At 53.5% G+C, this 27,636-nt stretch overlaps 2 protein-coding genes across 2 annotated transcripts in view; one reads left to right on the top strand and one right to left on the bottom strand.

Annotated features, from left to right (window-relative positions):
- ABL2 (ABL proto-oncogene 2, non-receptor tyrosine kinase) overlaps positions 1–15,026 on the top strand; it is a 57,807-nt gene extending 42,781 nt beyond the window's left edge. The window contains exons 2-11 of the mRNA XM_049776424.1: positions 2,724–2,894; positions 3,735–4,030; positions 4,886–5,158; positions 5,938–6,022; positions 6,771–6,948; positions 7,915–8,099; positions 9,955–10,107; positions 10,970–11,059; positions 11,438–11,611; positions 11,793–15,026. Of these exons, the coding sequence (XP_049632381.1) occupies positions 2,724–2,894; positions 3,735–4,030; positions 4,886–5,158; positions 5,938–6,022; positions 6,771–6,948; positions 7,915–8,099; positions 9,955–10,107; positions 10,970–11,059; positions 11,438–11,611; positions 11,793–13,324 (3,137 nt within the window). The 3' untranslated portion in view covers positions 13,325–15,026. The remainder of the gene's footprint in view (positions 1–2,723; positions 2,895–3,734; positions 4,031–4,885; positions 5,159–5,937; positions 6,023–6,770; positions 6,949–7,914; positions 8,100–9,954; positions 10,108–10,969; positions 11,060–11,437; positions 11,612–11,792) is intronic.
- A 3,104-nt stretch (positions 15,027–18,130) lies between these two features.
- On the bottom strand, positions 18,131–25,046 carry TOR3A (torsin family 3 member A). Its single transcript, XM_049776534.1, has 6 exons — positions 24,764–25,046; positions 24,157–24,264; positions 23,755–24,020; positions 21,252–21,415; positions 18,609–18,730; positions 18,131–18,447 (listed from the first exon to the last, which is right to left on the bottom strand). The coding sequence occupies exons 1-6, from the start codon at positions 25,017–25,019 to the stop codon at positions 18,197–18,199; spliced, it is 1,167 nt and encodes a 388-aa protein (XP_049632491.1). The 5' UTR covers positions 25,020–25,046; the 3' UTR covers positions 18,131–18,196.
- Positions 25,047–27,636: the final 2,590 nt, after the last annotated feature.

Genomic DNA, 27,636 nt, shown 5'->3' on the forward strand with positions numbered 1-27,636 from the left:
TATGGCCAGCTGGGATTCTGTACAGCATCCTAAGTGGCCCACCAGCACCACCGAGAGTAATTCCTGAATTCAGAGCCAGTAGCAACCCCTGAGCACTGCCAGGAGTAACCCCCAAACTGAATAAAATTTAAAAAAAAATTCTGTGGGTCCAGAGTGATAGCACAGCTGGGAGGGCATTTGCCTTGTACATGGTAGGCACAGGTTTGACTTTCAGCATCCCATCTATGTACCTCCTGAGCACTACCAGGTCTGATTCCTAAGTACAAAGCCGGAGTAAGTCCTGAGCATCACTAGGTATGGCCTTCTCTCCCCCCCTCCCCCCAAATAAGAACTAGTTTTTCAAGATTCCAGAGTGAGACTTGGGACCCTCATTACTGGAGAGAGGAAAGGAGTGCAGTGTTTGGAGGAGGAGGCGGCAGGTGTGAGCCTGGAGCAGTGGAGGGGGAGTAGGAGTGGGTAGGCGCAGAACTCAGGGATCCCATGCCCCACAAAGACCCAGGAGGCTGTGCCAGAGAGTGTAGCCTGCCACTGAGCTTTGGGAGAGTCTGCAGTAGTATGACCCTCTCCTGTTTCTATCTGAACTAGATCACTCTGCTACTTCACATAGAGGCTGGGTTTGAGGAAGACAAGACTGGAGGCTGTAGCCCAGGTGAGAGATGCCAGAGCCTGAGAGAAGGGAGTCAGGAGACATGGAACCCCAGGTGCTGGGGCTTCTATGAGTGGTAGGAATCTAGATTTAGAGGAGGAATGGGGTTGATGGGCAGGGAGGAGGAATGGGGTTGATGGGCAGGGAGGAAGCGCTGTAGAGAAGTATCTGGCTGTGCAGGCTGGGGCAAGGTGGTCCCTAAACACTCCTGGCTCATGGAAACCGCCCAGGTCAAACATGCATTGATTTATTTCTTTGAAGGTAGGGGAGAGTTGACCCAGGCTGATACTGGAGATTCTGAAGCTGGTCAGGGGTCACCTAGGTGTGTGGTCTGAGGACACCCCATCTCACTTGGACAAGCATGGGGACGTGCCAGTATTTTACACAAAGGGTTGTTTCAGAAAATGATGAGTAATTATGAGTGATTATAAATTGTGCATGTAATATAAGCCCCCAATGATGCCAATATTTTGTATTAAAACCAAAGTGTTTTTCTCTTGTTTTGCACATATTAGAGTTGTTCCTGTAGAGGCACTATTCCTATAATCAGTTACATATACATATACTTTTTTTGTTCGTTTTTTTGGGCATTACCTAGCTGTGCTTAGGGCTATCTCTTGGTCCTAGGTCAGAGATCACTCCTGCCAGGGCTTGGGGCCTTATGGGGTGCTGGGATTGAAATCTGGATCTGCCACATGCAAGGCCAGCACTGTTTTCCCACTGTACTCCAGCTGTGACCTGCAATTCTTTTTCTTTTTTTTAATTACTTTATATGGGGGCTGGAGAGATAGCATGGAGGTAGGGCATTTGCCTCACATGCAGAAGGCTGGTGATTCAAATCCCGGTGTCCCATATGGTCCCCCGAGCTTGCCAGGAGTGATTTCTGAGCATAGAGCCAGGAGGAACCCCTGAGCGCTACCGGGTGTGACAAAAAACAACAACAACAACAACAAAATTTATGTGGCCTGTAATTCTACATTTATTTATTTATTTATTTATTTATTTATTTATTTATTTATTTATTTATTTATTTATTTATTGGTTTTTGGGTCACACCAGGCAGTGCTCAGGGGTTATTCCTGGCTCCAGGCTCAGAAATTGCTCCTGGCAGGCACGGGGGACCATATGGGACGCCGGGATTCGAACCGATGACCTCCTGCATGAAAGGCAAACGCTTTACCTCCATGCTATCTCTCCGGCCCCGTAATTCTACATTTAAATGCAAGGTCTGGACTAATGCCACATGCGTGTATTCTTTAAAAAACCTATTGTCGGGGCTGGAGAGATAGCATGGAGGTAAGGCGTTTGCCTTTCATGCAAGAGGTCATCGGTTCGAATCCCAGCGTCCCATATGGTCCCCCGTGCCTGCCAGGAGCAATTTCTGAGCATGGAGCCAGGAGTAACCCCTGAGCACTGCCGGGTGTGACCCAAAAACCACAAAAAAAAAAAAAAAAAAAAAAACCTATTGTCATTTCCACAGTGTTCCATATGGGGGAAAGGAACTTTGGGAGTTGGAAGGGACATGAAATATAGTTTTTACATAGTTGTTCTTTCTTCAGACCACTGTCAGCATAACCACACATCTGGTATGTTTTATAGAATAAAAAGTGACATTTCTATTCCGAATTTTGATAACTTGTATTTAAATTATTATTTTTTCTCATTTTGCTTTTGTTTTGGGGGGATCACAGTGGTGCTCAGAGCCGACGCTTGGCTCTGTGTTCAGGGATCACCCCTAGCAGTGTTTGAGGGGCCTTATGGGATGCCGGAGATTGAGCCTGGGTCGGCATCCCCTCTGTGCTCCCTTGTTTGGTAGTTTTATCTCTATCCTGTTTCCTCTCTCTTTCCACTTCTGGGCCACCCCCTGTGGTACTCCAGACCTGCTTCCAGCCCTATGCTTTGGGCTGGGGCCTGGGGTCACTCCTGGTGGTGGTGCTCTGGGGACCTCTGGGTGGACCTCTGGTGGCGGCTCTAGGCACAGGCTCCCACTCTACAAGGCATCTTCCTCCAGCTTGTTCTATGGTGGATCAGTGTGACTGTTGAGCACTGACTGCAGCCCTCCTGTGTCTCTTCCCAGAGGCTCTGCACCACCCCTTTGGTTGTGATGTGGAGCCACAGGCCCTGACTGAAGCCATCCGATGGAGCTCCAAGGAGAACCTGCTGGGTGCCGCGGAGACCGACCCTAACCTGTTTGTGGCACTTTACGACTTTGTCGCCAGTGGTGACAACACACTCAGTATCACTAAAGGTGAGTTTAGGCCTGGGCACAAACCAAAAGAAATAAACAAAAATGGGGGTGGGAAGGCTGGAGAGATAGCACAGTGGCGTTTGCCTTGCAAGCAGCCGATCCAGGACCAAAGGTGATTGGTTTGAATCCTGGTGTCCCACATGGTCCCCTGTGCCTGCCAGGAGCTATTTCTTAGCAGACAGCCACGAGTAACCCCTTAGCACTGCCGGGTGTGACCCAAAAACCAAAAAAAAAAAAAAAAAAAGAAAATGGGGGTAGGGGCTAGGAGTGAACTCAAAATTTCCAGAGTAGAAGTTTCTTATTGCCGGAAGAAAGGGGGTGGTACCCCCAAAACACGATGCTTGTCTGTGTTCAACTCCTGGTGACTGCCCTTCTGGCTCTCAGAAGTCAGTTCCAGTGAATTGCTTAGTAAGAGCTTGACCCTCTCAGCTCTGACTTCTTTTGCTCTGAGAGAAAAGCTAGGAAAACAGAGTTTATTTTTCTAGCAACACTCAAATTTTGCTTTTACTCCTACAGCTATATAGTTGGGGTTTATTTTATCTGAGTCTCTCCATAACCCCCCTTCGCCCCTCTGTTTATGTGAAAATCTTTTAAAAGCCTTATAGATGTATGAATGCATCCTCTTGATTCTCTGGGTCTTTGGTGGTGCTCAGGGCTGACTCCTAGCTCTGCACTCAGGAGTCATAGCTGGCAGGCTCAGGGGACCATATGTGGTGCCAGGGATCAAATCTGGGTCAACTACCTGCTAGGCTAATGCCCTCCCTGCTGTGCTATCGCTCTGGCCCATTTCCCTCACAACTTGACTTCTTTCCCTGCCCCCTATGCTGATCTCTCGGGCAGGCGAGAAGCTTCGAGTGCTCGGCTACAACCAGAATGGTGAGTGGAGTGAGGTCCGCTCCAAGAACGGCCAGGGCTGGGTGCCCAGCAACTACATCACGCCCGTAAACAGCCTGGAGAAGCACTCGTGGTACCATGGGCCAGTGTCCCGAAGCGCTGCTGAGTACCTGCTCAGCAGCCTCATCAACGGCAGCTTTCTGGTGCGTGAGAGCGAGAGCAGCCCGGGCCAATTGTCCATTTCCCTGCGATACGAGGGCCGAGTCTACCACTACCGCATTAACACTGCTGCCGATGGCAAGGTGAGCCCGGGAAATTTCGCCAGAGTGGGTGTCGCGTGAAGGACATGGCCCTAGGTGCCCTGGGACTGAGCTTAGAGCTTTGGTGCTGCTGGCCTTCCATATGGCCAATCTGGGATTGAGCCCCAACTGGGTCTCTGAAAACCACCAGGAGTGGCCCCTGAGTGCAGAGCCAGGTATCAGCCTAGAGCACTGCTGGCCCAGCATCCTCTCCAAAGTTGGGTATCAGTTACCAATAGACAGACAGACAAGTTCTAAGTGAAGCCTTTGGCTATTACGTTAATGTGTGCCAGAAAGTTCTGCCTGAGAATTGAGGCATATTTCCATCTATTCTTCTTTATTTCATTTTATTCTTTGGTTCCTGTGATGCTGAGGCCTTACTCCTGGTCCTGTGCTCAGGGATCACCCGGGGGGGGGGGGGGGCTTAGAGGACCCTTTTGGGTGCCAGGAGTCAAACCCTGGGACCATGTCTCTCCTCTTGAGATGTGGACTTTAATAATTCCAGGCTAGGGTGTGTCCTGGGCACTCTCTGCTTTTGGAGAAGCCTCACTCTCTCTTGAGCATGCTACTCTCTGTCTCCCTTCCCTGTTCCTCCCTCCTCAGAATTTCTCCATTCAAGAATCACTCCTGGCAGTGCTTAGGGGACTCTGGGATGCTGGATATTGAACCCGGGTCAGCTGTGTGCAAGGCAAATCCCCTCCCTGCTGTGCTATCTCAGTCCCCCAGAGATTGATTTTGAGAATCACCTTGTTCCTGATTCATTAAGTGTAGGAAGAAGGGCAGCACAACTGCCTCACCACTTCGCTTAACCCCACCAGCCTTTCGGGGTGCCTGCTCTCAGCAACCCACCTTTCCCAGGTCTACGTGACATCTGAGAGCCGCTTCAGTGCCCTGGCCGAGCTGGTCCACCATCACTCTACGGTGGCTGATGGCCTGGTGACCACCCTGCACTACCCTGCACCCAAGTGCAACAAGCCTACAGTCTATGGGGTGTCCCCAATCCACGACAAGTGGGAGATGGAGCGCACCGACATCACCATGAAGCACAAGCTGGGCGGTGGCCAGTACGGCGAGGTGTACGTGGGCTTGTGGAAGAAGTACAGCCTCACTGTGGCCGTCAAGACCCTCAAGGTGGGTGCGGGGAGTGAGGGACCAAGCGCATCAGCTCAGTTTGGGGGTGATTAACCTGGGGAGGTACCCGGAGACTAATTCTCGGAAAAAGCCATAGTGGGGAGCCCTAGAGCCGGTCACTTCCAGAAAGCGCCACCTGGTGGACAAAAGCTGCACACTGGTGGTGATGCGGGTTCTCCTCAGCTCCACCAGTTCTGTCCTAGATGGCTCTGAAATCCTCAGGCAAGGCCGGAGCCATAATTAGCACAGCAGGGAGGGCATTTGCCTTGCACACTGCCGACCCAAATTCAATCCCTGATATCCCATAGAGTCTCCTGAGCCTGCCAGGAGTGATTTCTAAGCACAGAACCAGGAGTGACCCCTGAGCACTGCCAGGTGGCCAAAAAACAAAAAACAAACAAACAAACAAAACAACTCCTGGGGCCTGTGCCCCTCTTCCAAGCACCCCAGCACCACCTGTAGAATGTTACTCGTCTGTCCTCTGGAATATCACTGTTGTGCTAGTAGGAATCAATGTGGGTAGCAATACTGGGGTTTGTGGCTAGACAGGAAGAAAAGCATGGGAACTGCCACTGTGAGCCTCTGCTGAGGGCCGAGGTCTGTGCAGGATGAGGTGCCCTGGGTCTCTCTCCGCACCACAGTCTTGGGTCCGCCCTCTTGGCCCTGGCAGCGTGTGAGCACCCCAAATGTGCTCCCCCTTTGGTACTGCATTCTTGGGCTATACGTTGATTCTTGGCTAAGACAGTACCCGACCCACTTGCCTGCCTGTCCTATTCCAGGAAGATACCATGGAGGTGGAGGAGTTTCTCAAGGAGGCTGCGGTAATGAAGGAGATCAAGCACCCCAACTTGGTCCAGCTCTTAGGTGAGGTGGTGCCTGAGCCATGAGTCTCAGAGTGGGGGACCCTTGGAAACCTGCACTGGGGAGTGGCTAGACCCCAGCTGCATCACCCCTGCAGGGAGGGCAGCCTTTGAAAAGTGTTTTCTGGTATGTGTTTTCTGGTGAAAAAAATGCGTATATGTTGATTTGGCAGCGTAGATTCAGCTGGGTCCTGGCCACCACAGCCTGGGTGTCATGGCCCGAGTATCTGGGTCTGTGTCCTATGGCCTGCATCCTGTGGCCCGAGTGCTGTGGTCTGTGTGTCCCAGGTCTGTGTGTGGCCAGGGTGCCAGCACTACGGAGACTGCTCCACTCTGGTAACTACCGGGCTCAGTTCTTCGAATTCTCCAGAACTATCCCACACAGAACCGTGCCCAAACATGGGGCTGCCGGTAGGGAGTGATGCCAGGTGGTAGCAGGGGAGGACTGGCTCCCTTTTCTGCCTTGGCGCACAGTGGGGCCCTCTCACCAGGTCTGTTATAGCTCCCTGGTCGTGAAGTTCTGAGTAGGGACCAGTAGCACTGCTGGCCACTCTGGCACCATAGTTGTTGCTAGAGGCAGATGAGGTCAGGACTCGAGCACACCTAGAGCTCCATAAATTTCTACCTCATGAGCCCTCTGGAGCCAGTAAAAGGCCTGCTTACCCAGATAAGCCTGAGAATCTCGGGGGTGAACCCGTCCTAGGTGGAGTTGGGCCCTTTCTCCATGGGTCTGAGCAGCTATTGTCCCCCAGGTGTGTGCACGCTGGAGCCGCCGTTCTACATCGTGACTGAGTATATGCCCTATGGGAACCTACTTGACTACCTGCGTGAGTGCAGCCGTGACGAGGTCACGGCCGTGGTGCTGCTCTACATGGCCACACAGATCTCCTCGGCCATGGAATATCTGGAGAAGAAGAACTTCATCCATAGGTACGCAGCTACAAGGTACCCAGAGAGCCTCCTCGAGATTCCCCAACACCTTGGGACAGCCCCACCATGGCTGTGGACTCTGATGAGCGTGTGTAGACACAGCATGTCTTTCCCTCACTAACTCTCTCTCTCTCTCTCTCTCTCTCTCTCTCTCTCTCTCTCTCTCTCTCTCTCTCTCTCTCTCTCTCTCTCTCTTCCTTTTTCTCTTTCTCTCTTTCTCTCTCTCCCTCTCTCCTTCCCTCCCTCCCTTCTCTCTCTCTCTCTCTGCCCCCTCACTATTTATTTTTATTTTTATTTGGTTTGGTTTATTGGTTTTGTGTTTTGGTTTTGGGGCAACAACCAGCAGTGCTCAGAGCTCTGTGCTTAGGGATCACTCCTGACCAGCTCAGAATGGCACCCAGGTCAGCTGCATGCAAGGAAGGTGCCCTCCCCTCGGTGCTCTCTGCCTGGCCCCCAGTGTAATCCATCTAAGCGTGGCTCCCTCTGTCTTATTAAGGAATCGAGAGCCTTTATGAGGCTTGTCATTTTTTCCTCCTCCCAGATGTCCCGACCCTGCAGGTTCTGTGAAACCTGCTTCCGGTTGGGGCCAGTTTCTGCCTCGGCAAGCAGTGCTCTAGAGGCCCATGCTTGAGTGCCTAGTGGCTTTTCTGCTGAGTGAGTGGTTGTTCCAGACCATGGGCCTGTCCTCCTCTTTCCCAGGACCCTCTCACTCAATTCAGCTTCTTGCTGACTGGATTCTTTTTATTTTTTTTTGTTTTGTTTTGTTTTTGATTTTTGGATCACACCTGACAGCGCTCAGGGGCTACTCCTGGCTCTATGCTCAGAAATCGCCCCCGGCAGGCTCAGGGAACCATATGGGAAGTGAAGATTCGAACCACCATCCTTTTGTATGCAAGGCAAGACACCCTACCACTGTGCCATCTCTCCGACCCGCTGACTGGATTCTCATCAGACTTCTTCCCACAGGGACCTTGCGGCTCGGAACTGCCTGGTGGGTGAGAACCACGTGGTCAAAGTAGCTGACTTCGGCCTGAGCAGGCTAATGACAGGGGACACATACACGGCTCATGCAGGTGCCAAGTTCCCCATCAAGTGGACGGCGCCCGAGAGCCTGGCTTACAACACTTTCTCCATCAAGTCTGACGTCTGGGGTGAGCTTGGGGCTCATTTCCCCTCAGAGCTTCTCCTCGCACAGTCTGTGACTCTCCCTGCCCCACCCCTCCATTCCTAAATTGCTCTATAACAGGGGTCTTCAAACTTTTTAAAGTGGGGGCCGGATTACGGTCCCTTAGAGAGCTGGAGGGCCGGACTATATGAGCTACTAATTCCTACTCACACTGCACATATCTTATATAAATAAAATGAAAACCATTTATAAATAAACAGATCACGCACCAGTATTTCAATGGGAACTGTGGGCCTGCTTTTGGCTAATGAGATGGTCAATGTCCGGTTCCATATTTGTCACTGCCAGCCGTAACAAGTGATGCAAGTGGGCATCAGTTAATCTTGATCTGGTTGGAGATTTCAGATGTTTCATTCTTGAAAAAGTCTGTTCGCAGGCATAAGTGCTACCAAAGATGGTTGTGCATGGTTCCTGATATTTGGATATACACTGAGTGTATATGCTGGCAGGTATCTTGGCAACCAAACAGTGCTCACTGCTGGCAGGCCGCATGTGGCCCGAGGGCCGTAGTTTGAAGACCCCTGCTCTATAACATTCATCCCCATCAGCACAGCCAGACAGTGCTTACAGCAGAGAAAAACAGGTAGATAGAGAATACTGTTCTTGGGGCCAGAAAGAAAGGGCAGCCCAGAAGATTGCTGGCTTAGGCAATCCTGATTCGAGTCCTCAGCACCATTTATCATCTGGTGTAGTCCCAAACCAAAAAAAAAAAACTTGGGTCAGAGTGATAACAGCAGGTAGGATTTGATTCCTGGTATCCCTTATGGTCCCCTGTGCCTACCAGGAGTAATTACTGAGCACAGAACCAGGATGAACCCCTGAGCACCTGAGTATGGCCCCAAGACTAAAATAATAATAATAATAATAATCGAAGACTTGGATTGTAGGGCTGGGGCCAAAAATGAGTAGTAAAGCTAATGATGCAGCTCCAGGCCAGAGAGCACTTCTCTGTTTATTCCCTGGCACCCACATGTCCATGAAAAGAAGTGTAGTGCTGTGAGAATTAGACTATATACAGATGTTATAGCACAATTTATCGTATCCAGAATTGGGAAGAGGGCCCGGAGAGATAGCACAGCGGCGTTTGCCTTGCAAGCAGCCAATCCAGGACCAAAGGTGGTTGGTTCGAATCCCGGTGTCCCATATGGTCCCCTGTGCCTGCCAGGAGCTATTTCTGAGCAGACAGCCAGGAGTAAGCCCTGAGCACCGCCGGGTGTGGCCCAAAAACCAAAAAACAAAAAACAAACAAAAAAAAAAAAAACAGAATTGGGAAGAGAAGTTACCAAAGTGTTTGCTTCCTAAAGTACAGTCCTCTTTCCCTTTTTAGTTTTAATTAGGGCCTGGGCAGTGATTCACTGGGTTTGAGAGGTGTCAGTATGAAAGTCTGTCGGCCAGTTGCTCTGCCTAGCCTCGGAGTTGGTTTCTCAGGGAACCATGGGACTCAGGCCTGAGTGAGGAATTGCTCTTTGCAGGAAAGCAGAGTCCATCCTTGATCTTACCTAGGCCTTTCAGGTCCATCTTCCCTCATAAATAAGAATTCCAGAGGGGGAAACAAGCAAAAACAGACTTTACTGAGGAGGGAGGCGGAAAAGATAAGAAAGGGAGAGAGTAACATGCTCAAGAGAGAATATGGCCTTCTCTAAAGATGGAGGGACCCTGGTTCCCAGCCCAGCATGAAAGGAGGAAAGGAAGAAGTTATCTTAACTGGGGAGATACGAGCAGCCTGTGCTCAGGTCCCATGTGTCCTATGTCCACAGCACTGACACTTGGGTCCAAAGAGCACATATACTTACAGCTCTTTTTCTTTTCCTCTTATCCAGCTTTTGGGGTACTATTGTGGGAAATTGCTACCTATGGAATGTCTCCATATCCGGGCATCGACCTGTCCCAAGTCTATGACCTCCTGGAGAAAGGGTACCGGATGGAACAGCCGGAAGGGTGTCCCCCAAAGGTCTACGAACTCATGAGAGCCTGTGAGTAGGTTTGCACGTGGTCACTGTAAAAGTTTACATCAACTCATAAATTCGTCAGGATCATTGACGAATTGGGGGAGTATCTCCCTTCCCCTGCTGTGTCAGATTAAATCCAGCCTCGTATTTAGTTTATTGGCCAGCTGGTATGTCCTGATAAACACTGAGTTTTAAGGCAATCCTAAGGAAAGTTGCTCATGATCATATATTGACTTCATTTCCCCCAAACATTGGTCTCTTTTGTTGTTGTTGTTGTTGTTGTTGTTTTTGGGCCACACCCCGTGATGCTCAGGGGTTACTCCTAGCTATATGCTCAGAAATCACCCCATCTGAGCTAAGTGCTCAGAAATGGCTTGGTGGACCATATGGGATGCGGGGGGGATAGAACCATGGTCTGCCCTAGGCTAGCGTGCTCAAGGCAGACGCCTTACGTCCTACACCACCGCTCCAGCCCCAAACATTGGTCTTTTTAATAGAATGGTCACAAGGTCAAGTTGGAGATGAGGTGGGAGATGACTGGGTTTAGGGAGATTGCCTGAGAGTCAAAAGCAGAGTGGAACTAGTCTGAGCATGAATTTTCTCCTTTTCTCAGTGAGTATTGGTCTTGCTCCCACCACCCTCTGTCATGTTTCTTTCTCTTTTTTTGGAGGGGGGGGGGTTCTGAAGCATCCTTGCTCCTCAGGGCTTACTCCTAGCTCTGTGCTCAGATCACCATCCTGAATCTTGAGGCTGGCCAATCGGGACACAGATGCAAATTAGGGCGGATCAGTGGCCTATCAGCAGCCTGGGACTCGCTTACCTTGGTCCACAGTGTCAATGGTCCAGGCATCTGTCCCCTATGGCCACTCTCCCTTCCTGTCCCCAGGTTGGCAGTGGAGCCCTGCGGACAGGCCCTCATTTGCGGAGACACATCAGGCGTTTGAGACCATGTTCCACGATTCCAGCATCTCTGAAGGTGAGATGCTTCCTCTTTCAGCACCTAGCCAGTTGTGGGGTGACAGCAGCATTCCCAACCCCAGGGATCCTTGCAGACTTTCCACTTCTGTCCCCGCTGTCAAGCTGGCAGCCTGAAAACACAGATGTTAACATGACACAGGTTATGTTGGGTCGCATGAGATAGAGAGAGAGAGAGAGAGGGGTGAAGGCACTTGCCTTGGGCTCCGGGAATCCTGCCAGGAGTAATCCCTGAGCATTCATGGGTGTGACCCCAAACCAGCCAGACCAGTTGGTGGTAGCTCCCACAGTTCTGCAGTTTTGTTTCCTCCTCCTTGGGGGAAGCAGAGACATGCACCTGTGCCTGGCTGAGCGATCCTGTTGCCCTGGTGTCCCACAGAGGTGGCAGAGGAGCTGGGCAGGGCTGCATCTTCGTCCTCCATCGTCCCCTACCTACCCCGGCTGCCGCTGCTGCCATCCAAGATGCGGACGCTGAAGAAGCAGATAGAGAACAAGGAGAACATTGAGGGGCCACCGGATGGCAGTGAGACCTCGGCTTCTGGCTCGGCCCCAGGTATGGGCCCATCCCCTGGGGAGAGGTGGCACTGAGTACCCTTGCAGGCTGGGCCTTCCCAGTCTGGCAGAGTAGCGAAGAGGTGACCCCCAGTGTGGTGTTTCTTTCCGGGGGTCAAGGTCATGGGTGTGAAGTGTCTGTGCATGGTTCTGCCCGGCACTGACGCCCTGTCTCCCACTAGGGCCCCTGCGAAGCGTGCAGGCCCCCGGTGGCTCTCCAGCACTGCCCCGGAAGCAGCGGGACAAGTCCCCAAATGACTGCCTGGAGGACCCCCGTGAGCCATGCTTCACACGGGACCGAAAGGGTGGTTTCTTCAGCTCATTCATGAAGAAGCGCAGCGCACCTGCACCACCCAAGCGCAGCAGCTCATTCCGTGAGATGGAGAACCAGCCACACAAGCGCTATGAGCTGGCGGCTGGCTGCGGGCCCCCAGACGGGGCGCCCCTGACGCCCGCACAGCCTGATGCTGCCCCAGGGCCCCGGGGCCTCTCTGCCAGCGAAGACACGGGAGGGAGTGCTGCAACAGCGGCAGCTGCGGGGGGGTGGTCTGGCCTTTCGGGCTTCTTTACCCCACGCCTCATCAAGAAGACTCTGGGCCTGCGGGCCGGGAAGCCAGCGGCCAGCGAGGACACAGCCAAGCCCTTCCCGCGCTCCAACTCCACATCATCCATGTCCTCGGGCCTCCCAGAGCAGGACCGGATGGCCATGACACTGCCCCGCAACTGCCAGCGTGCCCGGTTGCAGTTAGACCGGACCGTGGCGGTCACCACACAACCTGAGGACTGCCCTGACCGGGCCAGTGATGCGCCGCCCAGGAGAGCTGAGGCTGGTGTGGTCCCTACCCGGGACCGTTCCCGAGCCAAACTGCTGCACCGTGGGGCCACTGAGAAGGACCCACCTGCTGGGCTCCCAAAGGCCAAGGAGCGGAACGGTGCACGCCCTGGCCCCGAGGATGGTGAGCCAGTGGGCTGGGCCCCCTCAGGCACCACGCACAGTCACAAGGTGCCAGTCCTCATCTCACCCACACTGAAGCACAGCCCGGCCGACGTGCAGCTCATTGGAACCGACTCTCAGGGGAACAAGTTCAAGCTCTTGTCTGAGCACCAGGCTGCTGCCACTGCCACCTCCGGGGACAAGGACCGACCCCGGCGGGTGAAACCAAAGTGTGCCCCGCCGCCCCCGCCTGTGATGAGGCTGGAGGAGCCAGCAGCCCCTGCCACAGCTGAGGTCCCAGAATCAGGGAGGAGGCCAGGGCCTGCGGCAGGCAAAGCCGGGCGGCCAGCCCTGCCACCACCGCAAGTGCCTCTGCCTGCCCCAACCGTGTCACCTGCAAAGATGGCCAACGGCACGGCGGGGACTAAGGTGACACTGAGGAAGACGCGGCCGGTGGCAGAAAAGGTGCCGGCCGAGAAGATCAGCAAGGAGGCCCTGCTGGAGTGCGCGGACTTACTATCCAGTGCCATCGCCGAGCCCCTGCCCAACAGCCAGCTGGTCGACACAGGCCACCAGCTGCTTGGGTACTGCTCAGGCTATGTGGACTGTATCCCCCAGACCCGCAACAAGTTCGCCTTTCGTGAGGCTGTGAGCAAACTGGAGCTGAGCCTGCAGGAGTTGCAGGTGTCGCCAGCTGCTGCTGGGGATGCTGGGGCCAACCCGGTGCTCAGCCACTTACTGTCGTGTGTGCAGGAGATCAGTGACGTAGTACAGAGGTAGCCGCCGGCTGCTGTGTTCTTGTCCTCATGAGGAGAGGCTGACTCGCGAGTGTGTCTGCGTGAAGTACCTCGGGCCCCTGTGTCCCCAAGTTTACAGGTTCATCTCAGAAAAGGCTAAAAAGCAGACCCCAGTGCGGTGGCAAAACTAGGAACTGGGGGGCAGCATGCTCATAGGGCCAGATTGGAAACTGGGAGCACCTCAGGGAGCATAGCATGGTGGGGCGGTGGCTCCAGCGAGCACCTTGGCTGCTATCCTGCCTGTCCAGCTCACCTGGAACATGGGAGGGAGCAGGGAAGGTGCCAGAGACAGTTCCCACCACTGAGCAAGGTCATGGCCAAGGTCACACCACTGTCGGGATGCTGGCACACAGGCTGGGCCATGGGGCTGGGGTAGGGAAACGCATGTCCTGTTTCCTGGGGTGCCCCTTAGTGCGGCAAGTGAGGGTTTGGGAGACACAGAGCACAGGAAGCGACTCCATCTGCTGGTGGGTGAGGCCCAGCCCCCAGCTATTGCATGTCCCGGGCATTGGGCCCAGTTTGCTGCTTGTGGCACCATCATGCCCTCCTCAGGGCTCTCCCGGCCCCTCCTCCTGCTGGCTATTTTAAGGCACCTCCCTCCTGGGCTCCCCTGCCACCTCTTGCAAGTAGACACCCTGACCCATCCCAGGGCCTGTTCTCTGGCATGTGGAGCACCCACTCTCACACCTGCCTCCTCCCACTTCCTCTCTGCCGCCCATGAGCTGTTTTGGAAAGATCCAATCAGGAACATTCTATGTTATTTATTCTGTTATTCTGCCTGTTTTGAGGACCGTGTGCCTGGAAGAGCAACTGGATTCGGGGCACACGGGAGTGTGAGGGACCAGAGCCCTGAGCCTCCAATCTGTGTCCATCTTGAACAGCCTGTCCCCTCCACTGCTCAATTACAGCTCCACCACATCTAACTGGCTTGATATTAAGTGTGGACATCAGACCAAGTTCTCAGTGATTACTCCATTTTCTCTAATGCTTTGGGATATGTCATTCTCCCAAAGGGCCTTTGGGGGAGCTGCAGGTTGGTGAGCAGTTAAGCGTCTCCAGACCATCCTCATTTCTATCTCTCTGTGAGGCAGTGAGTGGAGGTGAAAGGAGCTCTGTCCCGTCCCGTCCCGCTCCTCTATGCTGCGCTGCTGTTCCAGTGAGTAGCAGTTGTTTCTTTTTGGCTTTGAGGTTGACCAGGCATTGGGAAGGCAGGCAGGCAGGCATACAGGGGTCACTTCTGGCATCAGGGACCCAGGAAGTGACTTTTCTATTAGGAAGGAAGGAAAGAGCCACAGAAGGTACTATGCTGAACCTCGTGTCCTGCTGGGTCACACTTCTCCCCTTGCTCCCTGCATGATGATATAATCTTGTGGGAGAGAAGTAGGGGCCTGTTCATCTGTCCCTCTGAGTTATGTTTCCAACTCAGACCCTCCTGTCCCTTCCCCTTGCCCCTCCAGAAACTTGAACCCATTTTAGTTGCTGCCTCTGAGATCGGGCTGGGTCCAGCTAGAACTTCCCATGTGGGAGGATCCCTGGCACTGCAGGCCACACGTGGAGGGGATCGAAGCTCTTCAGGGGCCTCTATTTGGGACGCCAGGATCTGTCCTGCTGCCAAGTGAATTCACACTTCCTGCTGCCCTGGGGTGCAGCTGCGAGGGGTCTTAACTCAGGGGCCGCTACACTGGACTGTCTTCTGCATGCTTGGGATGTTGGTGAGTCATGAGAGTAGACTTGGCCATGCTCAAATGGGGATCTTGGGTGAAGCTTGGAAGCTCCATCCACTGGTGTGGATGAAAGGGCCTGGGCTCAACCCCAGCTCTGGTGCTTTCTCATCTGAGCCAAGAGCAGAGAGAAGCTGCTGAGACTAGAAGGACCAGTGGGTTTCTATCCTGAGTAGGGAGAAGGCAGGAGGCACTCCCAAGTACCCTTGGCACTCCCAAGAGTTGTTGAAACATTGGATCCTCTCTGGGCCAGGGCCAGCCAGTGTCTGTCTCCTCACAGTTCCCAATCGCTGTTTGTCTTGGAAAGGCTCTTTCTTGATGTGTATTCTGTTCCCCAGAGACTGGGTGCAACCCCCCTTCCCATGGCCCTGCAGAGTACAGGGAACCCCATCCCAGTGGAGCCTGAGGGTGTGATCATAGCTTCTGGGTGCATTGAGAGTTCTCCAGTCCCCATCCATAAACTGGACCAACATGGCTATATGGAGTCATAGGGTGTTGAGTGGAGAGGTGTAGACAGACAGCAAGGAAAGAGAGACCCAGAAGCCTGTGTGGAAGGCATCATTGAGCCCCTCCTGAACACTTGTTGTTGTGTGTCCCCCCCCATCCTACCCTCACCCCCGCAAAGCAGGGACAACACTATACTAGTAACTACCTCAGGGTTGTTGTATGGAGTAAATGGGGTCGTGGAAGATTCTCGAGCACTTCGGGGTGTCACCTACTACTACTGCCACCATGCTGCTCCACTACTGCCATTGACGACACTGTGCTCCATTCTGGGGGCCCCAGCTTGTAGCCTGGTCCCGTTTGTCTTTGGTGGCTGGTGGGATGGAACTTCCCACCTGTTCTTACAAAGCATCCTCGGCTCAAAGTCAGGACCCTTGACTTTCTGGTTGTGTGTATGTGTGTGTTGGGGGTGTCTTTCCACCAGACCTGCTGCCTTGTGAGAGACTGCACCCCCACCATGTGGCTCAGCTAGACAATCAGTGTGCTTGTGTTGGGGTGCGTAGTTGGGGTGCCTCCGTCAGGAGTAAACCCCAACAACGTCACTTTGGTGAGCCTCAAACCCTGCAGCCTCATTCCCAACACTGTAGCTCCTGTGTGTCAGTCACGACTGGGCGATGTCCACAGCAAAGCACTTTGAGAAGCGTCTGGTGTGTGCGTGGCACTGAGGCTGCTCTGAATGTTGTTGGAGAGGCACCCGAGGTGTGTGATCCCTTCCCCATGGGTGACCTGAAGTGTAGACCACAGGTCAGTCCCCCAACCTTTCTCGGTCGTTCTCTGTGGGCAGCAAACTCAGCCCAAGCCTTTGGGGAGCTGGGACCAACCTCTGTTCTGCTGAGTCTTGAAAAAGTGACAGTGTTTCTCTTAGCCCAGAGATCAGGAGGCCCCAGAATCAGTGTACTTTGGGGGTGATTTTCCTCATGTTTCCAACCAGGTCCTTGAGGGCAAGTAGCGTCCCAGCCTCCTCCGAGTCTCAGGTCCCGTCATTGTGCCCAGTGACTTGTTCTATCCACCTAGGGCGTCTGTCTCGGTGCTCTGGGTCCTTGGTGGACCCCTCCCTTGCCTCAGCTTCATGGTCCTGGGAGTCCAGCCAGCCCAGTGCCTGTCTTATGGGGCACTCTCATCTCAGTCTGTGAAGAGTCCTGGTCCTGTCCCCAGGATGCAGCTGAGGCCCACATGATGATGCCTTCTGGGAGGCCGCAGAGTGGGTGTGAGTGAGTTTCAAAGGGGTATGTGCTCCAAGCCCCATTTTGCTGGGAAAGTGAGGTGCCCTCTCCAAGTGCACTTACTCTGCTCCTCCATCCAGTTTAACTTTGCTTCCCCCGTGCGATGCCCTGGCCCCACTTGGAGTTCACCTGGAGCCCACGTTCTGCATGCACGTCTCTGGGGGCAAGGGATGACCTCTTCCCCGTAGGAAAGGGCTCAGATCTTCTCCTTGGATCTGGGTTTTAATTCAGTTCATCACATGCTGGAGAATAGGACTTGGGGCAACTAGGTGTTTGGCTACAGAGTAAAGGCCATTCAGCAGCTCCCCACCATGGGCCAAAGAGGCTTCTGAGCAACTGGTCCAAAAACCCCAGCATGTCCTGCCTTTGTAGGTGCTCGTTCCTGAACCAGGTGTGGGACATTCTGGGAGAAATTGGGTTCAGGATCAGTAACTAGAAAGTGAGGTGAGGATGGGCTTCTCATGTCTCCTGTCTGCCCCCTCCTCCCCTTTCCTGCAATGACTGAGTGGAGGAAACCCAGCTACAGTGAGTGGCCATCTCACAGCTGCAGTCAGAACTGGGTCATGGGCCCTGATTCAGATTCATGGAAACCAGCCTAACGCTGATACCAAAGGTCCCGCTGGGCAGTGGCGGGCCTTGCACCTTGGGCAGGGCTAAGGGGTGGCACAGCGATCTCGGGGTACACTCCAGTGTTGTCAGGTATTTGTCCTTATCTATTTGTTTTCCTAATTTAATGCTCACCTGCTGTCTGACTGTGAACTGCTAACAGTGTTAAACTTGATGTAAATAAAGCAGACCCCAAAGGGGAGCAGCTGGTCCGACTCTTATCTCCACAGGGAATGTGTGTGCTGCTGTGTGAAGGGTCAGAGAGAGTGGGGGCCCTCATTTCTTTAGACAGCCTTGTTTTAGTTGTTTTAGTGGAATGCACTCCTGGCAATGTTCAAGAGACCATGGGAGGCCCTGCCAGCCTAATTTTCTCAAGCACCTAAAGCCCCAGAGTCTGAGCACTTTGTTTTTGGTCTCTCTCCCCCCCTCACTCCCCTCATGCTCAAGTCTCACTCCTAGTGGGGGACCCATATGGGGTGCCAGACCAGACCTGAGGTTTCACTCATACCAAGGTGACGCTGAATCCCCACATACTAAAGGTAAGAGGACTTTAAAGAGGGGTGACTCCAGTTCATTCCCTGGGAAGACATGGTTTCCTGGACACCACTAGGTATGGTCTCCCAAAAGGGGCTGGAGGTATACAGGGATCAAGGCACTTGCCTGGCCCAGGTTCAGTACAGGTAGGTAACAGGTGACATCGAGAAAGCCCTGTTTCTGTAGGAGGAGGCCAAGGGCTCTAGAAAAATTTTGGCTTTAATTTTTACACACCAGGTATGATAGTCCTCCCCGAGCCCACCTGTCTCAGGGTGAGAGGTAGCTGATCCTCTGAGACACAGACTTGCAGCCCTGAGCAGAGAAGAGGGGTTGCTCCTTGGGAACGGATACCAGTGACCTGGCGATCTCCTCAAGGGCTGCCTCAGTGTAGGCCAGACCCCGGTTCTGGAAGGCGTCTCGGGCGCACAGCTTCACGTGCTGGCCCTCCAGTGGCAGAAAAGGCACGAAGAGGTCAATGAGGGGCTCAGTCACCAGCGAACTCCTGCCAAAGCCATCGTCTGCAGCAGAAGCCATGCACTTAGACCCAGGCCTGTCTGGCCCGAGAAGAGGGGAGGGGCCCTGCACATGACCCACACAGGCTCAATGCACAGCAGGAAACCCATATGGTTCCCTGAGCATGACGGTGTGTCCCCCTTCCTTCAGGGTCACATCCCTGTACCTGTGGCTTCCATCTCGGCCTGGAGGCGGGGTGCCAGGTGCTCCAGCCTGATGTCCTCACGGGCAAACCCCGAATGCAGCAGCTGTAGCACTGTCTCACTGATGCCACTGCCACCAAGGTTGCTGAAGATAAGGGATGGAGTCTCATTAGGACCCCAAGGGCCACCTTGCCCACTCCAGCACCCCGCTACAGAGGCAGATGTGGGGAGACAGTTAAGACAACCCTCCCCTATGGAATCCTCACTGTCAACACCGGAAAAATCAAGGGGGCTGGTTCAGCTGAGAAGAGAGGCCAGCAGGCAACTTTTTTTTTTCCTCCACCCAAAACATGTCTAGTGTCACCATACCCACAGTGAGGGCCATGGCAATTTCCATCCCCTCCCCCAGCTGCTCAAGCTCTCAAGCCCGAGCCTGTGTATCAGGACACGTGTTAGAGCTCAAGGGAATGCCGTGACCTCAGTGGAGCCACAACAAGCCCCAAAATCTCAGTCACAGCAAAGGCAGAAAACCTATGAAGGGGCTCCTCGCATAGAGCCGGAAGTGGGCAGAGTCCACCCCCTCCACGGGCCTTCACAGCTCTGCAGGCACAAGAATGGATGGGAGAGGCTGGGTGTGGGGGCCGGAGAGATAGCGCAGCAGTAGGGCATTTGCCTTGCACACAGTTGACCCAGGATGTCCTGGTTTGATTCCTGACGTGGTCCCCCAGGGGAGATTTCTGAGCTCAGAACCCTTGGGAGTAACCCCTGAGCACTGATGGGTGTGGCCCAAAACTCAATAAAGTTTAGAAAAAGAAACCCTGGGTTTGAGCTCTACCACTCTACTCCAGGGTTCCCCCCTATTCCTGTCCCCCACAGAGCCAAATCTGCCATCCAATACTATGCCACCTTGTAGAGATACTCAGACACACTGAGCCTGGGTCCTTGGCTACTTCACTGGCAGGGAGTGTGGGGGCCATCAGCACACACTGACTGCTGTTCTCTTCCCCTTCATGGAAATTTTACCACCCACTTACAACTACACAGGATAAGAAAATAACCTTAAACGATGAACCGAGACTCATGGGATCAATAAACTTTTATAGCACATGTCAGTCCCAAACAGCAGAATAGCACTTTTTTTTTTTTTTTTGCCGGGTGCATGTGGAACTTTGTTAAACAACAAAGCCCAAATCATGTTCGGGCCACAGAACAGCTGTTGATAAACCTAGGAAGACGGAGATTAGCCCACGCCATTTCCTTTAGCTGAAAACAGTGCTGTCTAATTAAAATATTTCACTGCAGTGAGCAAAGCCTGATTAAAACCCCTCAAAACTAGTGATCAGACAGCCTGCAGCTCAGTAAACCTGAGTCAAACAAACTGGGAGGTGGAGGGGGCACTGATTGGGCCCTATGGGCTCAGCAGTTTCCCACCTAGGATCCAGGGAGACAAAAATAAAAAATAGCTCATTGAGGGGCAGAAGTGGGTAGAGAGCATTTGCCTTGCACACAGCTGACCCAGGTTCAATCCCTGTCATTCATATGATCCCCTGAATCTGCCAGGAGTAACCCAAGTACCAGGTATGATCCAAAAATAAAGAGCTCATTGAACTTTTTCTTCTGAGTGTTCTCAAACAGTGCTTAAGGGGTCCTGGGGCCACTTGGACAAAATTTGGCCATCTGGAACCTTCCAGGTCCACACCAGGCAGTGCACAAGTGTGGGTATCCCCTCCCCCAACTCATCTATCCCACCTGAATTCAGAATTGCCCACACCTGGAATGGGTGGGTAGAGGAGTCTGCAGGGGAGAGAGAGGGGATAAGAAGGAGAGTGAGAGAGGAGGCATCAGGAGAGAGCCAGAATCATCAGAGATACAGCATCAGACAATTCAGTATCATTGGGGAAGCAGCAGCAGTAGCATCACCAAAGGGAGTTGGTCAGCCTGGAAGCCAGTTAGGAAGCCTGGTAAAAGCAGGTAAAAGGGAGACAGAGGCCGAGAGAGCCCAGTAGGAGTAGAGAAGTAGCTGCTAGGAAAAGGCTTAGTATTAGAGGCCATGTGAGGAAGTGTACATGGTGGTAGGAACTGTGAAATAAAGCTGGCTGACTCCTGGAACTTCATCTGACTGCTTTGTGAATCTCTCCGCCCTTACCCTGCAACCTTCAGACCCGCCAGAATAGGGGCTGTGGGAGCTGGGTCGAGTCCAGTAAGGCCTCACCATCCCCACACCAACTATAAGACTAATTAATTTATATTAAGACAACACACAAGCGGTTACTTCGCTTTCACAAAGCTTTGCTTTGAAACCAATCACCTCTGGTGGTTTGAGTCCCGAGGGTGCTTTCCAGTCCTTAAAAAAAAAAAAGACAACACACAAGGACCTCAAAGCAACACCCCAGGACTGGGGCATAGTAGGGCGAGCTGAGCCACACATACTCAGGCCCCAGCCCAGAGCTCCTCCAGCTCTACAAATTGTCCATGTTGGATGGTTTTGGGCACTGTTTGGTGGGGGAAAAGGGTCACATGCCATCATACCAGGCAGGAGTCCAAAGAGGGCCTGTGTGGGATACTAAAGGAGCTGCCAGTGCAGGGCTCCCACACACACATATACACTGTTCATACCTCACAGCAGCCTCAGAGGGTGAGGTCCCCCAGCTAGACCCTGGGCTCACCTGAGGAAGAGGAAGATGGTGTTTGGGGCCGAGGAGTGCTGGTGCTCCAGGTGTGGCTGGAGAGCCTCTAGCAGGCTAGGATGCAGCTTCTCGGCCTCGTCAAAGATGAATAGGCTCTGGCCACAGCGCCCCTGTGTCTGGTGGATCTGTTCAGCCAGTGTCTTCTGCACACAAATAGAGCAGCTGTGGGTGCCATGAGCCGAGCCATGCCCTGCCTCCTTCCAGGGGTGCACAGGACCTGGCAGCCTCGCCTGACTTGTCTCAATGCCTGGGCAGTAAGTGGCACAGCTGGTTCTCCTGTCCCTCCTGCCTCAGCAACCAGAGTGTCTAGGAGTGGGCGAGGCCATTGGGCACCACCCTTGCATCAAACTCTTGGAACACTGTTCCTTTGTGCCCACAGACTGCCAAGACTTGGGACTGAACCCCATGAGCAGTCTGTTCCCCTGGACTAGGCTCGGATCTCAGAGGAGAGTCTGAGACAACTCCAGGTGGCTCGGGGACAAGTAGGGGTGGGGGGGGGGGCCCACTCACTTGCCTCTCTGACCTCCTTGAGTGCTGGGAAACACGGAGCAGTAGACCACCTTCTCAGCTAATTCTGACAGACCCAATTTCTCCTGCAGGTCACCCAGGCCCCGTCAGCTAGGGCCCCGATGCCCCAGCAAGGAGACACCAGCCTCAACCCTCCCAGAGCACCAAGCACAGCTCTGCTCTGCTGCTGCTTCCCAGGCATCATCAGGACCTCCCATGTTACATCCCATCTAAGGAAAGCACGCACCAGACGTGGTCTTTTCCTTCCCTGGTGCAGGGCTTTCCTCTAAAAGAATTATTTGCCAAAAGGCCTGCTTAGCGAAGTCAATCATTTGACCCTTTGCGTGGATCATTGGCGGTAATTCCAACATGGCTGTAACATTACATTTTTCTCTCTATTTGGCCACTATAGAAATCCAGCCTCGGGGGCCGGAGAGATAGCATGGAGGTAAGGCGTTTGCCTTTCATGCAGGAGGTCATTGGTTCGAATCCCGGCGCCCCATATTGTCCCCCGTGCCTGCCAGGAGCAATTTCTGAGCCTGGAGCCAGGAATAACCCCTGAGCACTGCCTGGTGTGACCCCAAAAAAAAAAAAAAAAAAAAGAAAAAGAAATCCAGCCTCAGCTCTCCTACAAAGAAATGTCAGTACCAAAGCCCGCCAAAAGTCTCCTGCTGGCTAGTTCGTATAACCTGGCGCCAACAGCTTGTTTTTCTGAGTCTAGCTCTATGATGGTAAACAATTATTTCTGTCTCCCCTAAAATCTATTTTGAGGCTACTACATAGACATCAAAAATATCTGTCTCTCTCCTCCTGGTGTCTTGAAAAAAACCTGCTTTTTGCTAACCATAAACATCCCCAGCTCTGATTTCACTGACCTCCAGCAGAGTTCTTTCTCACCTGAAGAACGGCTTTTAAAATGTAAATTTAAGGTCTGTTTTCCCATTGTACTGCTCTCCTGCTCTTTGAGGACACCTTGCATACCAGTCTGTCCTTATAAAATGTCATCAACTGAAAAGTAAATTTGTCTCTCGTCCCTTGGGCCAGAGTCCCCATACAATGTATTTTGTGTGGTCTCATTTATTTCACATTTCATATTCGTCCATTCGTGCTCATGCTTCTCTCCTCTGTGAAAAGGTTCCCGAAACCCACGAAGGTTCTGCTTAGCAAAGCTAACCCATCTGCAGCACTCCCACATGCCGATAAGCCACGTACTAGCTGCCTTGAAGGACCCAAAAGACGGGGCAGAAAGGGTATAGATTTTGTCCAGCCACAAGATGTGTGGGGAGATATGGGAAATCAGAGATTTCCAAGGACAGAAAACTTTTCATCCTAAAGGACCTGCCCAAGATACAGATCAGAGATGGATGGATCACAGATAGGGAAAGTGCCTTAAAGGAGTATAGGGGCTGGAGTGTCAGGACAGCAGGGAGAGCACTTGCCTTGCATGTAGCTGACCCAGTTTCCATCCTCACATATGGACTCCTGAGCACCACCAAGAGTGACCCCTGAGACCCCAGAGCCAGGAGTAAATTCTGAGCATTGCTGAGTGTGGCCTACATATATGTGTATATATATATATATATATATATATATATATATATACACACACACACATACACGTGTAAATTCTGAGCAGTGCTGGGTGTGGTCTACACACACACACACACACACACACACACACACACACACGCATGCACACAACAAAAGGGGAACTAACTGTGTCCAGGCAGAAACTGCTTCTAAGCTCAGATTCAACACCAGATCTCCAAACTCTAAGCACCTTATGGATGATGAAACGGACACTGGAATCTCATCTGGGGGAAGTAGGTCTTTCTTGGTCAAAGGGACTATTGCAAAGGCTTCCGGTCGGTCCCCAGTCCCCACCCTAGGTGCCAGCGTCCCTCCTGGGTCCTAGTGTTCCTCCTGGGTACCAGGGCCCCCTCCCAGCCCTGTGGCAGGGCTCCCCAAGGCTCACCTTGTAGCGGTCCAGGTACTGAGTGTGTGGAAAGTGTAGCGTGGCGATCAGCATCTGGACGCAGGGGCTCTGCAGCCCGGCGCGGAACAGACGCTCCGCCAGCATCCCTGCCACAAAGTTCTTGCCCGTGCCAGAGCCACCATGGAAGGAGAGTGCCAGAGCCTTGCGGGGCCCAGGCTGCTCCAGGTGTTCTCTCACTGCCCTGGGAATCAGCTCCTGAGCCAGGTGTTGGCCATGCAGCCGCACCCTCAGGTCCATCTCCAGGCCTGGGAATCAGGGATGAGGGTGGCAGCAGCAGCAGTGAGAGGGTGTTCATGGAGAGGGAGGGCAGAAGTGGGGTGGGAAAGGTGTTGGGCAAGAGGCCAGCGGTGGACAGGGGTGACCCTCCCACCCAGGTCCCACCTGAAAAGTCATTGGAGATCATGCAGTCCCCGCGGCCTTCCCAAAAGCGGTGGTACCATGTTGCTAGAATATCCAGGTACTGCTGGCCCGGCAGCGGGAGACTCCAGCCTGCAGGAGGGAGCTGTGAGGCCAGAGGACAGGACTGGGGGGCAGTGGGCTGTGCCCAGGCACAGCTCTAAGAGGGGCAGGTCCCTCTGACAACTGTCCTTTCTGCAGGCAAGGCGCGGAAGGAGGGTCCTTTCAGGAGGAAGAGGATGGCTGCTTGGTGAGGGGTTCCCCATGAGTGCTCCAAGAGTCGAGCAGGAGCAGAGAGACTGAAGGGACTACAGCCCTGTGACCCACCCAGCCTCTAAGCCTACGAGTAAGTCCCGGACTGACTGAGTCCAAAACAAGCCTGCGCTGGAGCCTGCCAACCAGGACACGGATCGGACACGGATCTCCAGGGAGATGCTGCTGGCTGGAGCTCTGGACCTGACTGACAACTCACACCCCCCGCCGTGGGTGGCAGCAGGAAGTCCCGCCTGCAGCCCAGAGAGGTGGAGACGCACTGGGGGGCAGTGGAGGGGTTTCGGGGCGACCAGCATCCGCCCCACCGAGTTGGTTTTACCGGAGCGCTCCGTCTCCTCGTCGCAGTCCTCGGGCCACAGGCGGCAGCTGAAGTGCGCCCAGTACCGCTGGCAGAGGGTGGCAGCCTCCCGCAGCCGCTCCTGCATGTCCCGCCAACCCGGCCCGGCCCGATCCCCGGTCGTCTGCTCGGCGTCCGCACTCGACACTCCCGGGAGAGGCGGCGGCAGCAGCAGCAGCAGCAACAGCGGCGGCGGCAGGAGGAAGACCCAGAGCGGGCGCCGCGGGCCACGGGGCATGGCAGGCCAGTGCCGGGCGCCCCCCGGGGAAGTAAGTGCCAGGCAGGCCCGGAACCAGAGGCGTGGCCGGGCGGGTCATCTGCGCGCGGGCGTGGCTTCTGCGGGCGGGTGAAGCCCACTGGCTTCACCCGGTGCTCCGGGTTCAAACCGGGCGGAGACTAACTTCACTTCTAGGCGAGGGTGAAGAAGCCTGGCCTGGAAATAGCCCCTGCCAAGTCACCGCACTGCTTTCGGGCCACCGAGAGGACCAGCGTGTCCTCTGCCCGCAGAGACGCGACACCAGACCCGGCCGGCTTGGCTGCCCCGAGTCAGCTGAGCGGGACACGAAGGAAACGAAACTGGACCGAGAAGCAGCGGTGGAGGAGGGAACTGGGCTGCGTTCGGGCGGGCTGCAGCTCATCTGACACCCCCCTCAAGGCCCCGGGCCTCTCTCCCGAACCTCCTCCACCTACCTTCCACACCCCCAAGCAGGGCTGGGTGCCCAGCACAGCGAGGCATGCTTTTCAAAAGCCTCAGAATTTTTTTTTATGGGTATGGGTTTTGTCTCCTGGCTCTGCTAATAACTAGTCCCAGCGGTGCCTGGGGGACCATATGGGATGCTCGAGATCACCCGGTCAGCCATGTGCGAGGAAAGCGCTCTAGCCCTCCAAAAAAAAAAAAAAAAAAAACCCTCAAAATTAATTGCTACGGTCTCTGGCCCAAGTCCCTCTTGGTCCTATAGGACTCAGATAGAGTCCTCCTTGTGCTCAGCGGCTCTGAGATTGGGCACACGGATGGCACCAGGGAGAAGGAAGGTTCTTGGACAAAACTTTAGCTAGGACATCTGTTTTCTATACCAGAGTGAGTCGCAAACACGAACATACCCCAAGTCTGAGGATTCATTTGCAGGGTTCGATGGGTGGCTGATAGGGTGGAGAGCTCGAAGACGATGGGGCCATCTAGAGGCAGTCCTGAGAACTACAGGGATCTAGGATTTCCTCATTCAGCAAACCCGGTTGTGACTGGGGCGGACACAAAGGCTGCAATGACATTGGCAATGCCGCAATTGCAGAATCTTTTTTTTTTTTTTTGCAATTGCAGAATCTTAGTGTCAATCAAATATTCCACACTTGGGGCCGGAGAGATAGCATGGAGGTAGGGTGTTTGCCTTGCATGCAGAAGGACGGTGGTTGGAATCCCGGCGTCCCATATAGTCCCCGAGCCTGCCAGGAGCGATTTCTGAACGTAGAGCCAGGAGGAACCCCTGAGTGCTGCCGGTTGTGACCAACCAATTTTTTTCCCACACTTTCTAGGTCCTCTGAAGAGGAAGTGGGAACACATCTGCACATGACCCACCTCCTCGACAGACTCCCAGACACTGCTGGGTATCAAGCTTTCAAATGAAACTGGAATATTAAAAACAAACTCCTTGGCTGGGCCCAAAAAATGATAGACAGCGGGTAGGGCCTTGCATGTGGCCAACAGAGGTTTGATCCCCTGCATCCATAGGGTCCTGGGGTAGCACTGCTGAGTATTAGGACTAGGTTTCATCTCCCTACACCAAAGAGTGGATGGGACCCCATTGGTTCTGAGCACTGAGTCTCATACCCAGACACAGCCAGAACCACAGATGCTTTGAGCCTCTCAGACTTACCCTTCACCAACCAGGACAGACCTGGCATGTAGGACCCTGACCATAGGTGCTGGGAGCTCCCAGCCTGGCTGTGTCATGACTATCCTTTTTCTCAAAGGGCCTATTTTCAGGGCAGGAGAGAGCTGGCCTCAAGCTCTGAGAGCAGAGCAGGCAGCTGGCACAGGGAGCTTGACCGTCCTCTTTTTTGTTTTTGGGCCACACCCAGTGGCATGCAGGGATTACTCTTGGCTCTGCACTCAGAAATCACTCCAAGCAGACTTGGGGGACAATATGGGATACTGGAGACCAAACCAGGTCTGTCCTAGGCCAGCCACATGCAAGGGAAACACCCTACTTCTGTGCTATCACTCCGGACCTGACCCTCCTCTTTAATAAAGTTGTGCCCGTCACAACAACAACATAGAACTGAGGGTTAAATCAGCAGGGAAGGCATTTTGGCCTTGCACATGGCCTATTCAGGTTCTATCCCTCGCATGCCATAAAGTCCCCAGGAGCTTCTCTGGGAGTGATCCCTGAGAGTAGAGCCAGAAATAACTCGAACATCACCAGGTATGGCCTGAAAACCAAACCAAACCTAAAAAAAAACAAACTTTACTGTGATGACACAAACCCTAGGATATCATAACAACTTCACTGTTCCAAACATGCTAAACCCATTAGGACCATCATTCTTGTCTTTCATAAAAATAAAAGTTGTGGGACTGGAGAGATAGCATGGAGGTAAGGCGTTTGCCTTGCATGCAGGATAGTGGTTTGAATCCCGGCATCCCATATGGTCCCCCGAGCCTGCCAGGAGCAATTTCTGAGCGTAGAGCCAGGAGTAACCCCTGAGCGCCGTTAGGTGTGATCCAAAAACCAAAAATAAAATAAGTCGCTAAAATAAAAAATCTCACTTTTATGGGCAAATATGCTAGTTAATTCATTTAGCCCCTAACCAGCCAAGGCTATTGGCTCCCCTCTGCCATTCACACTGGAGGCCTATCT

This window comes from Suncus etruscus, chromosome 7 (assembly GCF_024139225.1).
Source record: "Suncus etruscus isolate mSunEtr1 chromosome 7, mSunEtr1.pri.cur, whole genome shotgun sequence".
NCBI lineage: Eukaryota > Metazoa > Chordata > Mammalia > Eulipotyphla > Soricidae > Suncus > Suncus etruscus.